The sequence below is a fragment of the Scyliorhinus torazame genome, chromosome 19, assembly GCF_047496885.1.
Source record: "Scyliorhinus torazame isolate Kashiwa2021f chromosome 19, sScyTor2.1, whole genome shotgun sequence".
Taxonomy (NCBI): domain Eukaryota; kingdom Metazoa; phylum Chordata; class Chondrichthyes; order Carcharhiniformes; family Scyliorhinidae; genus Scyliorhinus; species Scyliorhinus torazame.
The window spans coordinates 27,708,463-27,726,969 of record NC_092725.1 but is presented as its reverse complement, the minus strand read 5'-3'; the positions used below and the strand labels follow the sequence as shown (position 1 = coordinate 27,726,969).

At 63.3% G+C, this 18,507-nt stretch overlaps 1 protein-coding gene across 1 annotated transcript in view; it reads right to left on the bottom strand.

Moving 5' to 3' along the window:
- Positions 1–18,507, bottom strand: part of spns1 (SPNS lysolipid transporter 1, lysophospholipid) — a 176,255-nt gene that overhangs the window by 46,461 nt on the left and 111,287 nt on the right. Inside the window, exon 9 of the mRNA XM_072484166.1 lies at positions 4,054–4,119. Within this exon, the coding sequence (XP_072340267.1) occupies positions 4,054–4,119 (66 nt within the window). The remainder of the gene's footprint in view (positions 1–4,053; positions 4,120–18,507) is intronic.

Sequence of the window (18,507 nt, the reverse complement as noted above, 5' to 3'; positions counted from 1 at the left end):
ACTGACAGAATACTCTCCCCGCACCGTGTCCCTGTTTCACACACACTGGGGAATGTGTACACACACTGACAGATACTCTCCCCGCACCGTGTCCCTGTTTCACACACACTGGGGAATGTGTACACACACTGACTGATACTCTCCCCGCACCGTGTCCCTGTTTCACACACACTGGGGAATGTGTACACTCACTGACAGATACTCTCCCCGCCTCGTGTCCCTGACTCACACACACTGGGGACTGTGTACACACACTGACAGAATACTCTCCCCGCACCATGTCCCTGTTTCACACACACTGGGGAATGTGTCCACACACTGACAGACACTCACCCTGCACCGTATCCCTGTTTCACACACACTGGGGAATGTGTACACACACTGACAGAATACTCTCCCCGCACCGTGTCCCTGTTTCACACACACTGGGGAATGTGTACACACACTGGGGAATGTGTACACACACTGACAGAGTACTCTCCCCGCACCGTGTCCCTGTTTCACACACACTGGGGAATGTGTACACACACTAACAGAATACACTCCCAGCCCCGTGTCCCTGTTTACACACACTGGGGAATGTGTACACACACCGACAGAATACTCTCCCCGCACCATGTCCCTGTTTACACACACTGGGGAATGTGTACACACACTGACAGAATACTCACCACGCCCCGTGTCCCTGTTTACACACACTGGGGAATGTGTACACACACTGACAGAATACTCTCCCCGCCCGGTGTCCCTGTTTACACACACTGGGGAATGTGTACACACACTGACAGAATACTCTCCCCGCACCGTGTCCCTGTTTCACACACACTGGGGAATGTGTACACACACTGACAGACACTCTCCCCGCACCGTGTCCCTGTTTCACACACACTGGGGAATGTGTACACACACTGACAGAGTACTCTCCCCGCACCGTGTCCCTGTTTCACACACACTGGGGAATGTGTACACACACTGACAGAATACTCTCCCCACACCGTGTCCCTGTTTCACACACACTGGGGAATGTGTACACACACTGACAGATTACTCTCCCCGCCCCGTGTCCCTGACTCACACACACTGGGGACTGTGTACACACACTGACAGATACTCTCCCCGCACCGTGTCCCTGTTTCACACACACTGGGGACTGTGTACACACACTGACAGACACTCTCCCCGCACCGTGTCCCTGTTTCACACACACTGGGAAATGTGTACACACACTGAAAGAATACTCTCCCTGCACCGTGTCCCTGTTTCACACACACTGGGGAATGTGTACACACACTGACAGACACTCTCCCCGCACCGTGTCCCTGTTTCACACACACTGGGGAATGTGTACACACACTGACAGAATACTCTCCCTGCACCGTGTCCCTGTTTCACACACACTGGGGAATGTGTACACACACTGACTGATACTCTCCCCGCACCGTGTCCCTGTTTCACACACACTGGGGAATGTGTACACACACTGACAGATACTCTCCCCGCCCCGTGTCCCTGACTCACACACACTGGGGACTGTGTACACACACTGACAGAATACTCTCCCCGCAACGTGTCCCTGTTTCACACACACTGGGGAATGTGTACACACACTGACAGAATACTCTCCCCGCCCGGTGTCCCTGTTTACACACACTGGGGAATGTGTACACACACTGACAGAATACTCTCCCCGCACCGTGTCCCTGTTTCACACACACTGGGGAATGTGTACACACACTGACAGACACTCTCCCCGCACCGTGTCCCTGTTTCACACACACTGGGGAATGTGTACACACACTGACAGAGTACTCTCCCCGCACCGTGTCCCTGTTTCACACACACTGGGGAATGTGTACACACACTGACAGAATACTCTCCCCACACCGTGTCCCTGTTTCACACACACTGGGGAATGTGTACACACACTGACAGATTACTCTCCCCGCCCCGTGTCCCTGACTCACACACACTGGGGACTGTGTACACACACTGACAGATACTCTCCCCGCACCGTGTCCCTGTTTCACACACACTGGGGACTGTGTACACACACTGACAGACACTCTCCCCGCACCGTGTCCCTGTTTCACACACACTGGGAAATGTGTACACACACTGAAAGAATACTCTCCCTGCACCGTGTCCCTGTTTCACACACACTGGGGAATGTGTACACACACTGACAGACACTCTCCCCGCACCGTGTCCCTGTTTCACACACACTGGGGAATGTGTACACACACTGACAGAATACTCTCCCTGCACCGTGTCCCTGTTTCACACACACTGGGGAATGTGTACACACACTGACTGATACTCTCCCCGCACCGTGTCCCTGTTTCACACACACTGGGGAATGTGTACACACACTGACAGATACTCTCCCCGCCCCGTGTCCCTGACTCACACACACTGGGGACTGTGTACACACACTGACAGAATACTCTCCCCGCAACGTGTCCCTGTTTCACACACACTGGGGAATGTGTACACACACTGACAGAAACTCTCCCCGCACCGTGTCCCTGTTTCACACACACTGGGGAATGTGTACACACACTGACAGATACTCTCCCCGCCCCGTGTCCCTGACTCACACACACTGGGGACTGTGTACACACACTGACAGAATACTCTCCCCGCACCGTGTCCCTGTTTCACACACACTGGGGAATGTGTCCACACACTGACAGACACTCTCCCTGCACCGTGTCCCTGTTTCACACACACTGGGGAATGTGTACACACACTGACAGAATACTCTCCCCGCACCGTGTCCCTGTTTCACACACACTGGGGAATGTGTACACACACTGACAGATACTCTCCCCGCACCGTGTCCCTGTTTCACACACTGGGGAATGTGTACACACACCAACAGAATACTCTCCCCGCACCGTGACCCTGTTACACACACTGGGGAATGTGTACACACACTGATTGATACTCTCCCCGCACCGTGTCCCTGTTTCACACACACTGGGAAATGTGTACACACACTGACAGACACCCTCCCCGCACCGTGTCCCTGTTTACACACACTGGGGAATGTGTACACACACTGACAGACACTCTCCCCGCACCGTGTCCCTGTTACACACTCTGGGGAATATGAACACACACTGACAGACACTCTCCCCGCACCGTGTCCCTGTTTCACACACACTGGGGAATGTGGACACACACTGACAGAATACTCTCCCCGCACAGTGTCCTTGTTTACACACACTGGGGAATGTATACACACACTGACAGACACTCTTCCCGCACCGTGTCCCTGTTTCACACACACTGGGGAATGTGTACACACACTGACAGATACTCTCCCCGCCCCGTGTCCCTGTTTCACACACACTGGGGAATGTGTACACACACTGACAGAATACTCTCCCCACACCGTGTCCCTGTTTCTCACACACTGGGGAATGTGTACACACACTGACAGATTACTCTCCCCGCACCGTGTCCCTGACTCACACACACTGGGGACTGTGTACACACACTGACAGATACTCTCCCCGCACCGTGTCCCTGTTTCACACACACTGGGGACTGTGTACACACACTGACAGACACTCTCCCCGCACCGTGTCCCTGTTTCACACACACTGGGGAATGTGTACACGCACTGACAGATACTCTCCCCGCACCGTGTCCCTGTTTCACACACACTGGGGAATGTGTACACGCACTGACAGATACTCTCCCCGCACCGTGTCCCTGTTTCACACACACTGGGGAATGTGTACACACACTAACAGAAACTCCCCCCGCACCGTGTCCCTGTTTCACACAAACTGGAGAGTGTGTCCACACACTGACAGAATACTCTCCCCGCACCGTGTTCCTGTTTCACACACACTGGGGAATGTGTACACACACTGACAGACACTCTCCCCACCCCGTGTCCCTGTTTACACACACTGGGGAATGTGTACACACACTGACAGACACTCTCCCCGCCCCGTGTCCCTGTTTACACACACTGGGGAATGTGTACACACACTGACAGACACTCTCCCCGCTCCATGACTCTGGTGTGGAGATACTCACCAGCAGAATATCTGCAACAATCGCCCAGTTTAGAGAAAGGAGCAGCTCCCCCAGAAATATAAACACCTGAGTATAGAGAGAGAGATTGGGTGAGTACGGGGGGGTGGGAGGAAGAGGGGTGTTGGAAGGGAGAGGGGGTGTGGGGAGGAGGAGAGGGTGTTGAGCAGTTGTGGGGAGGTAGAGGGAATGTGGGGAGGGAGAGGGGGTGTGGGGAGGGAGAGAGGGTGTTGAGGGGGTGTGGGAAGGGAGATGGGGAGTGGGGAGGGAGAGAGGGTGTTGAGGGGGTGTGGGGAGGGAGAGAGGGTGTTGAGGGGGTGTGGAGAGGGAGAAGGGGAGTGGGGAGGGAGAGAGGGTGTTGAGGGGGTGAAGGGAGGGAGAGAGGGTGAGGAGGTGGTGTGGGGAGGGAGAGGGGGAGTGGGGAGGGAGAGAGGGTGTTGAGGGGGTGTGGGGAGGGAGAGGGGGTGTGGGGAGGGAGAGAGGGTGTGGGGAGGTAGAGGGGATGTGGGGAGGGTAGGGAGAGAGAGAGGGTGTTGAGGGGGTGTGGGGAGGGAGAGGTGGTGTGGGGAGGGAGAGGGGGTGTGGGGAGGGAGAGGGGGTGTGGGGAGGGAGAGGGGGTGTGGGGAGGGAGAGGGGGTGTGGGGAGGGAGAGGGGGTGTGGGGAGGGAGAGGGGCTGTGGGGAGGGAGAGGGGGTGTGGGGAGGGAGAGGGGGTGTGGGGAGGGAGAGGGGGTGTGGGGAGGGAGAGGGGGTGTGGGGAGGGAGAGGGGGTGTGGGGAGGGAGAGGGGGTGTGGGGAGGGAGAGGGGGTGTGGGGAGGGAGAGGGGGTGTGGGGAGGGAGAGGGGGTGTGGGGAGGGAGAGGGGGTGTGGGGAGGGAGAGGGGGTGTGGGGAGGGAGAAACTGTTGAGGGGGTGTGGGGAGAGAGAGGGGGTGTGGGGAGGGAGAGAGGGTGTTGAGGGAGGGAGAGGGGGTGTGGGGAGGGAGAGAGGGTGTTGAGGGAGGGAGAGAGGGTGTGGGGAGGGAGAGGGGGTGTGGGGAGAGAGAGAGGGTGTTGAGGGGGTGTGGGGAGGGAGAGGGGGTGTGGGGAGGGAGAGAGGGTGTGGGGAGGTAGAGGGGATGTGGGGAGGGTGGGGAGAGAGAGAGGGTGTTGAGGGGGTGTGGGGAGGGAGAGGGGGTGTGGGGAGGGAGAGGGGGTGTGGGGAGGGAGAGGGGGTGTGGGGAGGGAGCGGGGGTGTGGGGAGGGAGAGGGGCTGTGGGGAGGGAGAGGGGGTGTGGGGAGGGAGAGGGGGTGTGGGGAGGGAGAGGGGGTGTGGGGAGGGAGAGGGGGTGTGGGGAGGGAGAGGGGGTGTGGGGAGGGAGAGGGGGTGTGGGGAGGGAGAGGGGGTGTGGGGAGGGAGAGGGGGTGTGGGGAGGGAGAGGGGGTGTGGGGAGGGAGAAACTGTTGAGGGGGTGTGGGGAGAGAGAGGGGGTGTGGGGAGGGAGGGTGTGGGGAGGGAGAGAGGGTGTTGTGGGAGGGAGAGGGGGTGTGGGGAGGGAGAGAGGGTGTTGAGGGAGGGAGAGAGGGTGTGGGGAGGGAGAGGGGGTGTGGGGAGAGAGAGGGTGTTGAGGGGGTGTGGGGAGGGAGAGGGGGTGTTGAGGGGGTGTGGGGACGGAGAGAGGGTGTGGGGAGGGAGAGGGGGTGTGGGGAGGGAGAGGGGGTGTGGGGAGGGAGAGGGGGTGTGGGGAGGGAGAGCGGGTGTGGGGAGGGAGAGCGGGTGTGGGGAGGGAGAGCGGGTGTGGGGAGGGAGAGGGGGTGTGGGGAGGAAAGGGGGTGTTGAGGGGGTGTGGGGAGGGAGCGAGGGTGTTGAGGGGGTGTGGGGAGGGAGTGGGGGTGTGGGGTGAGAGAGAGGGTGTTGAGGGGGTGTGGGAGGGAGAGGGGGTGTTGAGGGGGTGTGGTGAGGGAGAGAGGGTGTGGGGAGGGAGATGGGGTGTGGGGAGGGAGAGAGGGTGTGGGGAGGGAGAGGGGGTGTGGGGAGGGAGAGGGGGTGTGGGGAGGGAGAGGGGGTGTGGGGAGGGAGAGCGGGTGTGGGGAGGGAGAGCGGGTGTGGGGAGGGAGAGGGGGTGTGGGGAGGAAAGGGGGTGTTGAGGGGGTGTGGGGAGGGAGCGAGGGTGTTGAGGGGGTGTGGGGAGGGAGTGGGGGTGTGGGGTGAGAGAGAGGGTGTTGAGGGGGTGTGGGAGGGAGAGGGGGTGTTGAGGGGGTGTGGGGAGGGAGAGAGGGTGTGGGGAGGGAGAGGGGGTGTGGGGAGGGAGAGGGAGTGTGGGGAGGGAGAGGGAGTGTGGGGAGGGAGAGGGGGTGTGGGGAGGGAGAGGCGGTGTGGGGAGGAAAGGGGGTGTTGAGGGGGTGTGGGGAGGGAGAGAGGGTGTTGAGGGGGTGTGGGGAGGGAGAGGGGGTGTGGGGAGGGAGAGGGGGTGTGGGGAGGGAGAGGGGGTGTGGGGAGGGAGAGGGGGTGTGGGGAGGGAGAGGGGGTGTGGGGAGGGAGAGGGGGTGTGGGGAGGGAGAGGGGGTGTGGGGAGGGGGAGGGGGAGGGGATGTGGGGAGAGAGAGGGGATGTGGGGAGGGAGAGGGGGTGTGGGGAGGAAAGGGGTGTTGAGTGAGTGTGGGGAGGGAGGGTGAGCAGGGAGGGGGGAGTTGTGGGAGGGAGGGGGAGATGGGGGAGTGTGCGGGGGTGGGGGAAGAGTGTGGGGGTGGGGACAGTTATATCAGATCTCATCCACTATTAAGTCAGCAAAAGCTGTAACATCTTAGAAACACTGCATATACCTCCCTCAGCAACACACTCACACACACACAGGGAGGGTCAGCGCAAACACACACACAGGGAGGGTCAGCGCAAACACACACACAGGGAGGGCCAGCGCAAACACACACACAGGGAGGGTCAGCGCACACACACACAGGGAGGGTCAGCGCGCACCCACACAGGAAGGGTCAGCGCGCACACACACAGGGAGGGTCAGCGCACACACACACAGGGAGGGTCAGCGCAAACACACACAGGGAGGGTCAGCGCAAACACACACACAGGGAGGGTCAGCGCACACACACACAGGGAGGGTCAGCGCGCACACACAGGGAGGGTCAGCGCGCACACACACAGGGAGCGTCAGCGCGCACACACACAGGGAGGGTCAGCGCGCACACACACAGGGAGGGTCAGCGCACACACACACAGGGAGGGTCAGCGCGCACACACACACAGGGAGGGTCAGCACACACAGGGAGGGTCAAGCGCGCGCACACACACAGGAAGGGTCAGCGCACAGACACACAGGGAGGGTCAGCGCGCACACACACACAGGGAGGGTCAGCGCGCACACACACACAGGGAGGGTCAGCGCGCACACACACACAGGGAGGGTCAGCGCGCGCACACACAGGGAGGGTCAGCGCGCGCACACACACACAGGGAGGGTCAGTGCACACACACACAGGGAGGGTCAGCGCACATACACACAGGGAGGGTCAGCGCGCACACACACAGGGAGGGTCAGCGCGCACACACACACACAGGGAGGGTCAGCGCAAACACACACAGGGAGGGTCAGCGCGCACACACACACAGGGAGGGTCAGCGCGCACACACACAGGGAGGGTCAGCGCAAACACACACAGGGAGGGTCAGCGCGCACACACACACAGGGAGGGTCAGCGCGCACACACACAGGGAGGGTCAGCGCGCACACACACACAGGGAGGGTCAGCGCGCACACACACAGGGAGGGTCAGCGCAAACACACACAGGGAGGGTCAGCGCGCACACACACACAGGGAGGGTCAGCGCACAGACACACAGGGAGGGTCAGCGCGCACACACACACAGGGAGGGTCAGCGCGCACACACACACAGGGAGGGTCAGCGCGCACACACACACAGGGAGGGTCAGCGCGCACACACACACAGGGAGGGTCAGCGCGCACACACACACAGGGAGGGTCAGCGCGCGCACACACAGGGAGGGTCAGCGCGCGCGCACACACACACAGGGAGGGTCAGTGCACACACACACAGGGAGGGTCAGCGCACATACACACAGGGAGGGTCAGCGCGCACCCACACACAGGGAGGGTCAGCGCGCACACACACACACAGGGAGGGTCAGCGCAAACACACACACAGGGAGGGTCAGCGCGCACACACAGAGGGAGGGTCAGCGCGCACACACAGAGGGAGGGTCAGCGCGCACACACACAGGGAGGGTCAGCGCACACACACAGGGAGGGTCAGTGCACACACACACAGGGAGGTTCAGCGCACATACACACAGGGAGGGTCAGCGCGCACACACACACAGGGAGGGTCAGCGCACACACACACACACACAGGGAGGGTCAGCGCGCACACACACAGGGAGCGTCAGCGCGCACACACACAGGGAGCGTCAGCGCACACACACACAGGGAGCGTCAGCGCACACACACACAGGGAGCGTCAGCGCAAACACACACAGGGAGGGTCAGCGCACGCACACACACAGGGAGGGTCAGCGCGCGCACACACACAGGGAGGGTCAGCGCACAGACACACAGGGAGCGTCAGCGCACACACACACAAGGAGGGTCAGCGCGCACACACACACAGGGAGGGTCAGCGCACACACACACACACAGGGAGGGTCAGCGCGCACACACACAGGGAGCGTCAGCGTGCACACACACAGGGAGGGTCAGCGCACACACAGACAGGGAGGGTCAGCGCACGCACACACACAGGGAGGGTCAGCGCGCGCACACACACAGGGAGGGTCAGCGCACACACACACAGGGAGGGTCAGCGCGCGCGCACACAGGGAGGGTCAGCGCACGCACACACAGGGAGGGTCAGCGCGCGCACACACAGGGAGGGTCAGCGCACACACACACAGGGAGGGTCAGCGCGCACACACACACAGGGAGGGTCAGCGCACACACACACACACACACACACACACACACAGGGTCAGCGTGCACACACACACACACACAGGGTCAGCGCGCACACACAGGGAGGGTCAGCGCGCGCACACACACAGGGAGGGTCAGCGCGCACACACGCACACACAGGGAGGGTCAGCGCGCGCACACACACAGGGAGGGTCAGCGCGCACACACACACAGGGAGGGTCAGCGCGCACACACACAGGGAGCGTCAGCGCACACACACACAGGGAGCGTCAGCGCACACACACACAGGGAGCGTCAGCGCACACACACACAGGGAGGGTCAGCGCGCACACACACACAGGGAGGGTCAGCGCGCACACACACAGGGAGCGTCAGCGTGCACACACACAGGGAGGGTCAGCGCGCACACACACAGGGAGGGTCAGCGCACGCACACACACAGGGAGGGTCAGCGCACGCACACACACAGGGAGGGTCAGCGCACACACACACAGGGAGCGTCAGCGCACACACACACAGGGAGGGTCAGCGCGCACACACACACAGGGAGGGTCAGCGCACACACACACACACAGGGAGGGTCAGCGCGCACACACACAGGGAGTGTCAGCGTGCACACACACAGGGAGGGTCAGCGCACACACACACAGGGAGGGTCAGCGCACGCTCACACACAGGGAGGGTCAGCGCGCGCACACACACAGGGAGGGTCAGCGCACACACACACAGGGAGGGTCAGCGCGCGCGCACACAGGGAGGGTCAGCGCACGCTCACACAGGGAGGGTCAGCGCGCGCACACACAGGGAGGTTCAGCGCGCACACACACAGGGAGGGTCAGCGCGCACACACACACAGGGAGGGTCAGCGCACACACACACACACAGGGTCAGCGCACACACACACACAGGGTCAGCGTGCACACACACACACACACAGGGTCAGCGCGCGCACACACACAGGGAGGGTCAGCGCGCGCACACACACAGGGAGGGTCAGCGCGCACACACACACACAGGGAGGGTCAGCGCGCACACACACAGGGAGGGTCAGGGCGCACACGCACACACAGGTAGGGTCAGCGCGCACGCACACACACACACACACCGGGAGGGTCAGCGCGCGCACACACACAGGGAGGGTCAGCGCGCACACACACACACACAGGGAGGGTCAGCGCGCGCACACACACAGGGAGGTTCAGCGCGCACACACACACACACACAGGGAGGGTCAGCGCAAACACACACACACAGGGAGGGTCAGCGCGCACACACACACAGGGAGGGTCAGCGCACACACACACAGGGAGGGTCAGCGCACACACAGGGTCAGCGCACACACACACAGGGAGGGTCAGCGCACACACAGGGTCAGCGCACACACACACAGGGAGGGTCAGTGCACGCGCACCCACACACACACAGGGAGGGTCAGCGCGCACACACACAGGGAGGGTCAGCGCACGCACACACAGGGAGGGTCAGCGCACGCGCACACACGGAGGGTCAGCGCACGCACACACACAGGGAGGGTCAGCGCAAACAGGGAGGGTCAGCGCACGCACACACATGGAGGGTCAGCGCGCGCACACACAGGGAGGGTCAGCGCGCACACACACACAGGGAGGGTCAGCGCACACACACACACACACACACACACACAGGGTCAGCGCGCGCACACACACACACAGGGTCAGCGCACGTACACACAAGGAGGGTCAGCGCACGCACACACAGGGAGGGTCAGCGCGCGCACACACAGGGAGCGTCAGCGCGCGCACACACAGGGAGGGTCAGCGCGCACACACACAGGGAGCGTCAGCGCACACACACACAGGGAGCGTCAGCGCACACACACACAGGGAGGGTCAGCGCGCACACACACACAGGGAGGGTCAGCGCACACACACACAGGGAGCGTCAGCGTGCACACACAGGGAGGGTCTGCGCGCACACACACAGGGAGGGTCAGCGCACCGCACACACACAGGGAGGGTCAGCGCGCGCACACACACAGGGAGGGTCAGCGCACACACACACAGGGAGCGTCAACGCACACACACACAGGGAGGGTCAGCGCGCACACACACACAGGGAGGGTCAGCGCACACACACACACAGGGAGGGTCAGCGCACACACACACAGGGAGGGTCAACACACACACACACAGGGAGGGTCAGCGCACACACACACAGGGAGGGTCAGCGCACACACACAGGGAGGGTCAGCGCGCACACACACACAGGGAGGGTCAGCGCACACACACACAGGGAGGGTCAGCGCGCACACACAGGGAGGGTCAGCGCGCACACACACAGGGAGGGTCAGCGCACACACACACACACACACACAGGGTCAGCGCGCGCACACACACACAGGGTCAGCGCACGTACACACACACAGGGTCAGCGCACGTACACACAGGGAGGGTCAGCGCACGCTCACACGGGGAGGGTCAGCGCGCGCACACACAGGGAGGGTCAGCGCGCACACTCACAGGGAGGGTCAGCGCGCACACACACACAGGGAGGGTCAGCGCACACACACACACACAGGGTCAGCGCACGCACACACACAGGGTCAGCGTGCACACACACACACACACAGGGTCAGCGCGCGCACACACACAGGGAGGGTCAGCGCGCGCACACACACAGGGAGGGTCAGCGCGCACACACACACACAGGGAGGGTCAGCGCGCACACACACAGGGAGGGTCAGCGCGCACACGCACACACAGGTAGGGTCAGCGCGCACGCACACACACACACACACCGGGAGGGTCAGCGCGCGCACACACACAGGGAGGGTCAGCGCGCACACACACACACACAGGGAGGGTCAGCGCGCGCACACACACAGGGAGGTTCAGCGCGCACACACACACACACACAGGGAGGGTCAGCGCAAACACACACACACAGGGAGGGTCAGCGCGCACGCACACACACACAGGGAGGGTCAGCGCACACACACACAGGGAGGGTCAGCGCACACACAGGGTCAGCGCACACACACACAGGGAGGGTCAGCGCACACACAGGGTCAGCGCACACACACACAGGGAGGGTCAGTGCACACACACACACACACACACAGGAAGGGTCAGCACGCACCCACACACACACAGGGAGGGTCAGCGCGCACACACACAGGGAGGGTCAGCGCACGCACACACAGGGAGGGTCAGCGCACGCACACACACAGGGAGGGTCAGCGCAAACAGGGAGGGTCAGCGCACGCACACACATGGAGGGTCAGCGCGCGCACACACAGGGAGGGTCAGCGCGCACACACACACAGGGAGGGTCAGCGCACACACACACACACACACACACACAGGGTCAGCGCGCGCACACACACACACAGGGTCAGCGCACGTACACACAGGGAGGGTCAGCGCACGCACACACAGGGAGGGTCAGCGCGCGCACACACAGGGAGCGTCAGCGCGCGCACACACAGGGAGGGTCAGCGCGCACACACACAGGGAGCGTCAGCGCACACACACACAGGGAGCGTCAGCGCACACACACACAGGGAGGGTCAGCGCGCACACACACACAGGGAGGGTCAGCGCACACACACACAGGGAGCGTCAGCGTGCACACACAGGGAGGGTCTGCGCGCACACACACAGGGAGGGTCAGCGCACCGCACACACACAGGGAGGGTCAGCGCGCGCAAACACACAGGGAGGGTCAACGCACACACACACAGGGAGGGTCAGCGCGCACACACACACAGGGAGGGTCAGCGCGCACACACACACAGGGAGGGTCAGCGCACACACACACACAGGGAGGGTCAGCGCACACACACACAGGGAGGGTCAGCACACACACACACAGGGAGGGTCAGCGCACACACACACAGGGAGGGTCAGCGCACACACACAGGGAGGGTCAGCGCGCACACACACACAGGGAGGGTCAGCGCACACACACACAGGGAGGGTCAGCGCGCGCACACACAGGGAGGGTCAGCGCGCACACACACACAGGGAGGGTCAGCGCACACACACACACACACACACAGGGTCAGCGCGCGCGCACACACACACAGGGTCAGCGCACGTACACACACACAGGGTCAGCGCACGTACACACAGGGAGGGTCAGCGCACGCACACACAGGGAGGGTCAGCGCGCGCACACACAGGAAGCGTCAGCGCGCACACACACACAGGGAGGGTCAGCGCACACACACACACACACACACAGGGTCAGCGCGCGCGCACACACACACAGGGTCAGCGCACGTACACACACACAGGGTCAGCGCACGTACACACAGGGAGGGTCAGCGCACGCACACACAGGGAGGGTCAGCGCGCGCACACACAGGAAGCGTCAGCGCGCGCACACACAGGGAGGGTCAGCGCGCACACACACAGGGAGCGTCAGCGCACACACACACAGGGAGCGTCAGCGCACACACACACAGGGAGGGTCAGCGCGCACACACACACAGGGAGGGTCAGCGCACACACACACAGGGAGCGTCAGCGTGCACACACACAGGGAGGGTCAGCGCGCACACACAGGGAGGGTCAGCGCGCACACACACAGGGAGGGTCAGCGCACGCACACACACAGGGAGGGTCAGCGCGCGCACACACACAGGGACGGTCAGCGCACACACACACACAGGGACGGTCAGCGCACACACACACAGGGAGCGTCAGCGCACACACACACAGGGAGGGTCAGCGCGCACACACACACACAGGGAGGGTCAGCGCACACACACACACAGGGAGGGTCAGCGCACACACACACAGGGTGTGTCAGCGCACACACACACAGGGAGGGTCAGCGCACACACACACAGGGAGGGTCCGCGCACACACACACAGGGAGGGTCAGCGCACACCCACACAGGGAGGGTCAGCGCGCGCGCACACAGGGAGGGTCAGCGCACGCACACACAGGGAGGGTCAGCGCGCGCACACACAGGGAGGGTCAGCGCGCACACACACAGGGAGGGTCAGCGCGCACACACACAGGGAGGGTCAGCGCGCACACACACAGGGAGGGTCAGCGCGCACACACACACAGGGAGGGTCAGCGCACACACACACACAGGGAGGGTCAGCGCACACACACACACACAGGGTCAGCGCACACACACACACACAGGGTCAGCGTGCACACACACACACACACAGGGTCAGCGCGCGCACACACACAGGGAGGGTCAGCGCGCGCACACACACAGGGAGGGTCAGCGCGCACACACACACACACAGGGAGGGTCAGCGCGCACACACACAGGGAGGGTCAGCGTGCACACACACAGGGAGGGTCAGCGCGCACACACACAGGGAGGGTCAGCGCGCACACGCACACACAGGTAGGGTCAGCGCGCACGCACACACACAGGGAGGGTCAGCGCGCGCACACACACACACAGGGAGGGTCAGCGCGCGCACACACACAGGGAGGTTCAGCGCGCACACACACACACACACAGGGAGGGTCAGCGCGCACACACACACAGGGAGGGTCAGCGCAAACACACACACACAGGGAGGGTCAGCGCACACACACACACACAGGGAGGGTCAGCGCAAACACACCCACACAGGGAGGGTCAGCGCGCACACACACACAGGGAGGGTCAGCGCACACACACACAGGGTCAGCGCACACACACACAGGGAGGGTCAGTGCACACACACACACACACACAGGGAGGGTCAGCGCGCGCACACACACAGGGAGGTTCAGCGCGCACACACACACACACACAGGGAGGGTCAGCGCGCACACACACACAGGGAGGGTCAGCGCAAACACACACACACAGGGAGGGTCAGCGCACACACACACACACAGGGAGGGTCAGCGCAAACACACCCACACAGGGAGGGTCAGCGCGCACACACACACAGGGAGGGTCAGCGCACACACACACAGGGTCAGCGCACACACACACAGGGAGGGTCAGTGCGCACACACACACACACACACAGGAAGGGTCAGCGCGCACCCACACACACACAGGGAGGGTCAGCGCGCACACACACAGGGAGGGTCAGCGCACGCACACACAGGGAGGGTCAGCGCACGCACACACACAGGGAGGGTCAGCGCACACAGGGAGGGTCAGCGCACGCACACACAGGGAGGGTCAGCGCGTGCACAAACAGGGAGGGTCAGCGCACACACACACACACACACAGGGTCAGCGCACGTACACACAGGGAGGGTCAGCGCACGCACACACAGGGAGGGTCAGCGCGCGCACACACAGGGAGCGTCAGCGCGCGCACACACAGGGAGGGTCAGCGCGCGCACACACACAGGGAGGGTCAGCGCACACACACACACACAGGGTCAGCGTGCACACACACACACAGGGAGGGTCAGCGCGCACACACACACAGACACACAGGGAGGGTCAGCGCGCACACACACACACACACACACCGGGAGGGTCAGCGCGCGCGCACACACAGGGAGGGTCAGCGCGCACACACACACACAGGGAGGGTCAGCGCGCACACACACACACACACACCGGGAGGGTCAGCGCGCGCGCACACACAGGGAGGGTCAGCGCGCACACGCACACACAGGGAGGGTCAGCGCGCACACACACACACACACACCGGGAGGGTCAGCGCGCGCGCACACACAGGGAGGGTCAGCGCGCGCACACACACAGGGAGGGTCAGCGCGCACACACACACCGGGAGGGACAGCGCGCACACACACACAGGGAGGGTCAGCGCAAACACACACACACAGGGAGGGTCAGCGCGCACACACACACACGGAGGGTCAGCGCGTATACACACACACACACACACACACAGGGAGGGTCAGCGCGCGCGCACACACACACACACACATGGAGGGTCAGCGCGCGCACACACACAGGGAGGGACAGCGCGCACACACACACACGGAGGGTCAGCGCGTACACACACACACACACACACACACACAGGGAGGGTCAACGCGCGCACACACACACAGGGAGGGTCAGCGCGCACACACACAGGGAGGGTCAGCGCGCACACACACACAGGGAGGGTCAGCGCGCACACACACAGGGAGGGTCAGCGCAAACACACACAGGGAGGGTCAGCGCGCACACACACACAGGGAGGGTCAGCGCACATACACACAGGGAGGGTCAGCGCGCGCACACACACACAGGGAGGGTCAGCGCAAACACACACACAGGGAGGGTCAAGCGCGCGCACACACACAGGGAGGGTCAGCGCACATACACACAGGGAGGGTCAGCGCGCACACACACACAGGGAGGGTCAGCGCGCACACACACACAGGGAGGGTCAGCGCGCACACACACACAGGGAGGGTCAGCGCGCACACACACACAGGGAGGGTCAGCGCGCGCACACACAGGGAGGGTCAGCGCGCGCGCACACACACACAGGGAGGGTCAGTGCACACACACACAGGGAGGGTCAGCGCACATACACACAGGGAGGGTCAGCGCGCACCCACACACAGGGAGGGTCAGCGCGCACACACACACACAGGGAGGGTCAGCGCAAACACACACACAGGGAGGGTCAGCGCGCACACACAGAGGGAGGGTCAGCGCGCACACACAGAGGGAGGGTCAGCGCGCACACACACAGGGAGGGTCAGCGCACACACACAGGGAGGGTCAGTGCACACACACACAGGGAGGTTCAGCGCACATACACACAGGGAGGGTCAGCGCGCACACACACACAGGGAGGGTCAGCACACACAGGGAGGGTCAAGCGCGCGCACACACACAGGAAGGGTCAGCGCACAGACACACAGGGAGGGTCAGCGCGCACACACACACAGGGAGGGTCAGCGCGCACACACACACAGGGAGGGTCAGCGCGCACACACACACAGGGAGGGTCAGCGCGCACACACACACAGGGAGGGTCAGCGCGCGCACACACAGGGAGGGTCAGCGCGCGCACACACACACAGGGAGGGTCAGTGCACACACACACAGGGAGGGTCAGCGCACATACACACAGGGAGGGTCAGCGCGCACACACACAGGGAGGGTCAGCGCGCACACACACACACAGGGAGGGTCAGCGCAAACACACACAGGGAGGGTCAGCGCGCACACACACACAGGGAGGGTCAGCGCGCACACACACAGGGAGGGTCAGCGCAAACACACACAGGGAGGGTCAGCGCGCACACACACACAGGGAGGGTCAGCGCGCACACACACAGGGAGGGTCAGCGCGCACACACACACAGGGAGGGTCAGCGCGCACACACACAGGGAGGGTCAGCGCAAACACACACAGGGAGGGTCAGCGCGCACACACACACAGGGAGGGTCAGCGCACATACACACAGGGAGGGTCAGCGCGTGCACACACACACAGGGAGGGTCAGCGCAAACACACACACAGGGAGGGTCAAGCGCGCGCACACACACAGGGAGGGTCAGCGCACATACACACAGGGAGGGTCAGCGCGCACACACACACAGGGAGGGTCAGCGCGCACACACACACAGGGAGGGTCAGCGCGCACACACACACAGGGAGGGTCAGCGCGCACACACACACAGGGAGGGTCAGCGCGCGCACACACAGGGAGGGTCAGCGCGCGCGCACACACACACAGGGAGGGTCAGTGCAGACACACACAGGGAGGGTCAGCGCACATACACACAGGGAGGGTCAGCGCGCACCCACACACAGGGAGGGTCAGCGCGCACACACACACACAGGGAGGGTCAGCGCAAACACACACACAGGGAGGGTCAGCGCGCACACACAGAGGGAGGGTCAGCGCGCACACACAGAGGGAGGGTCAGCGCGCACACACACAGGGAGGGTCAGCGCACACACACAGGGAGGGTCAGTGCACACACACACAGGGAGGTTCAGCGCACATACACACAGGGAGGGTCAGCGCGCACACACACACAGGGAGGGTCAGCGCACACACACACACACACAGGGAGGGTCAGCGCGCACACACACAGGGAGCGTCAGCGCGCACACACACAGGGAGCGTCAGCGCACACACACACAGGGAGCGTCAGCGCACACACACACAGGGAGCGTCAGCGCACACACACACAGGGAGGGTCAGCGCACGCACACACACAGGGAGGGTCAGCGCGCGCACACACAGGGAGGGTCAGCGCACAGACACACAGGGAGCGTCAGCGCACACACACACAGGGAGGGTCAGTGCGCACACACACACAGGGAGGGTCAGCGCACACACACACAGACAGGGAGGGTCAGCGCGCACACACACAGGGAGCGTCAGCGTGCACACACACAGGTAGGGTCAGCGCACACACACACAGGGAGGGTCAGCGCACGCACACACACAGGGAGGGTCAGCGCGCGCACACACACAGGGAGGGTCAGCGCACACACACACAGGGAGGGTCAGCGCGCGCGCACACAGGGAGGGTCAGCGCACGCACACACAGGGAGGGTCAGCGCGCACACACACACAGGGAGGGTCAGCGCACACACACACACACACACAGGGTCAGCGTGCACACACACACACACACACATGGT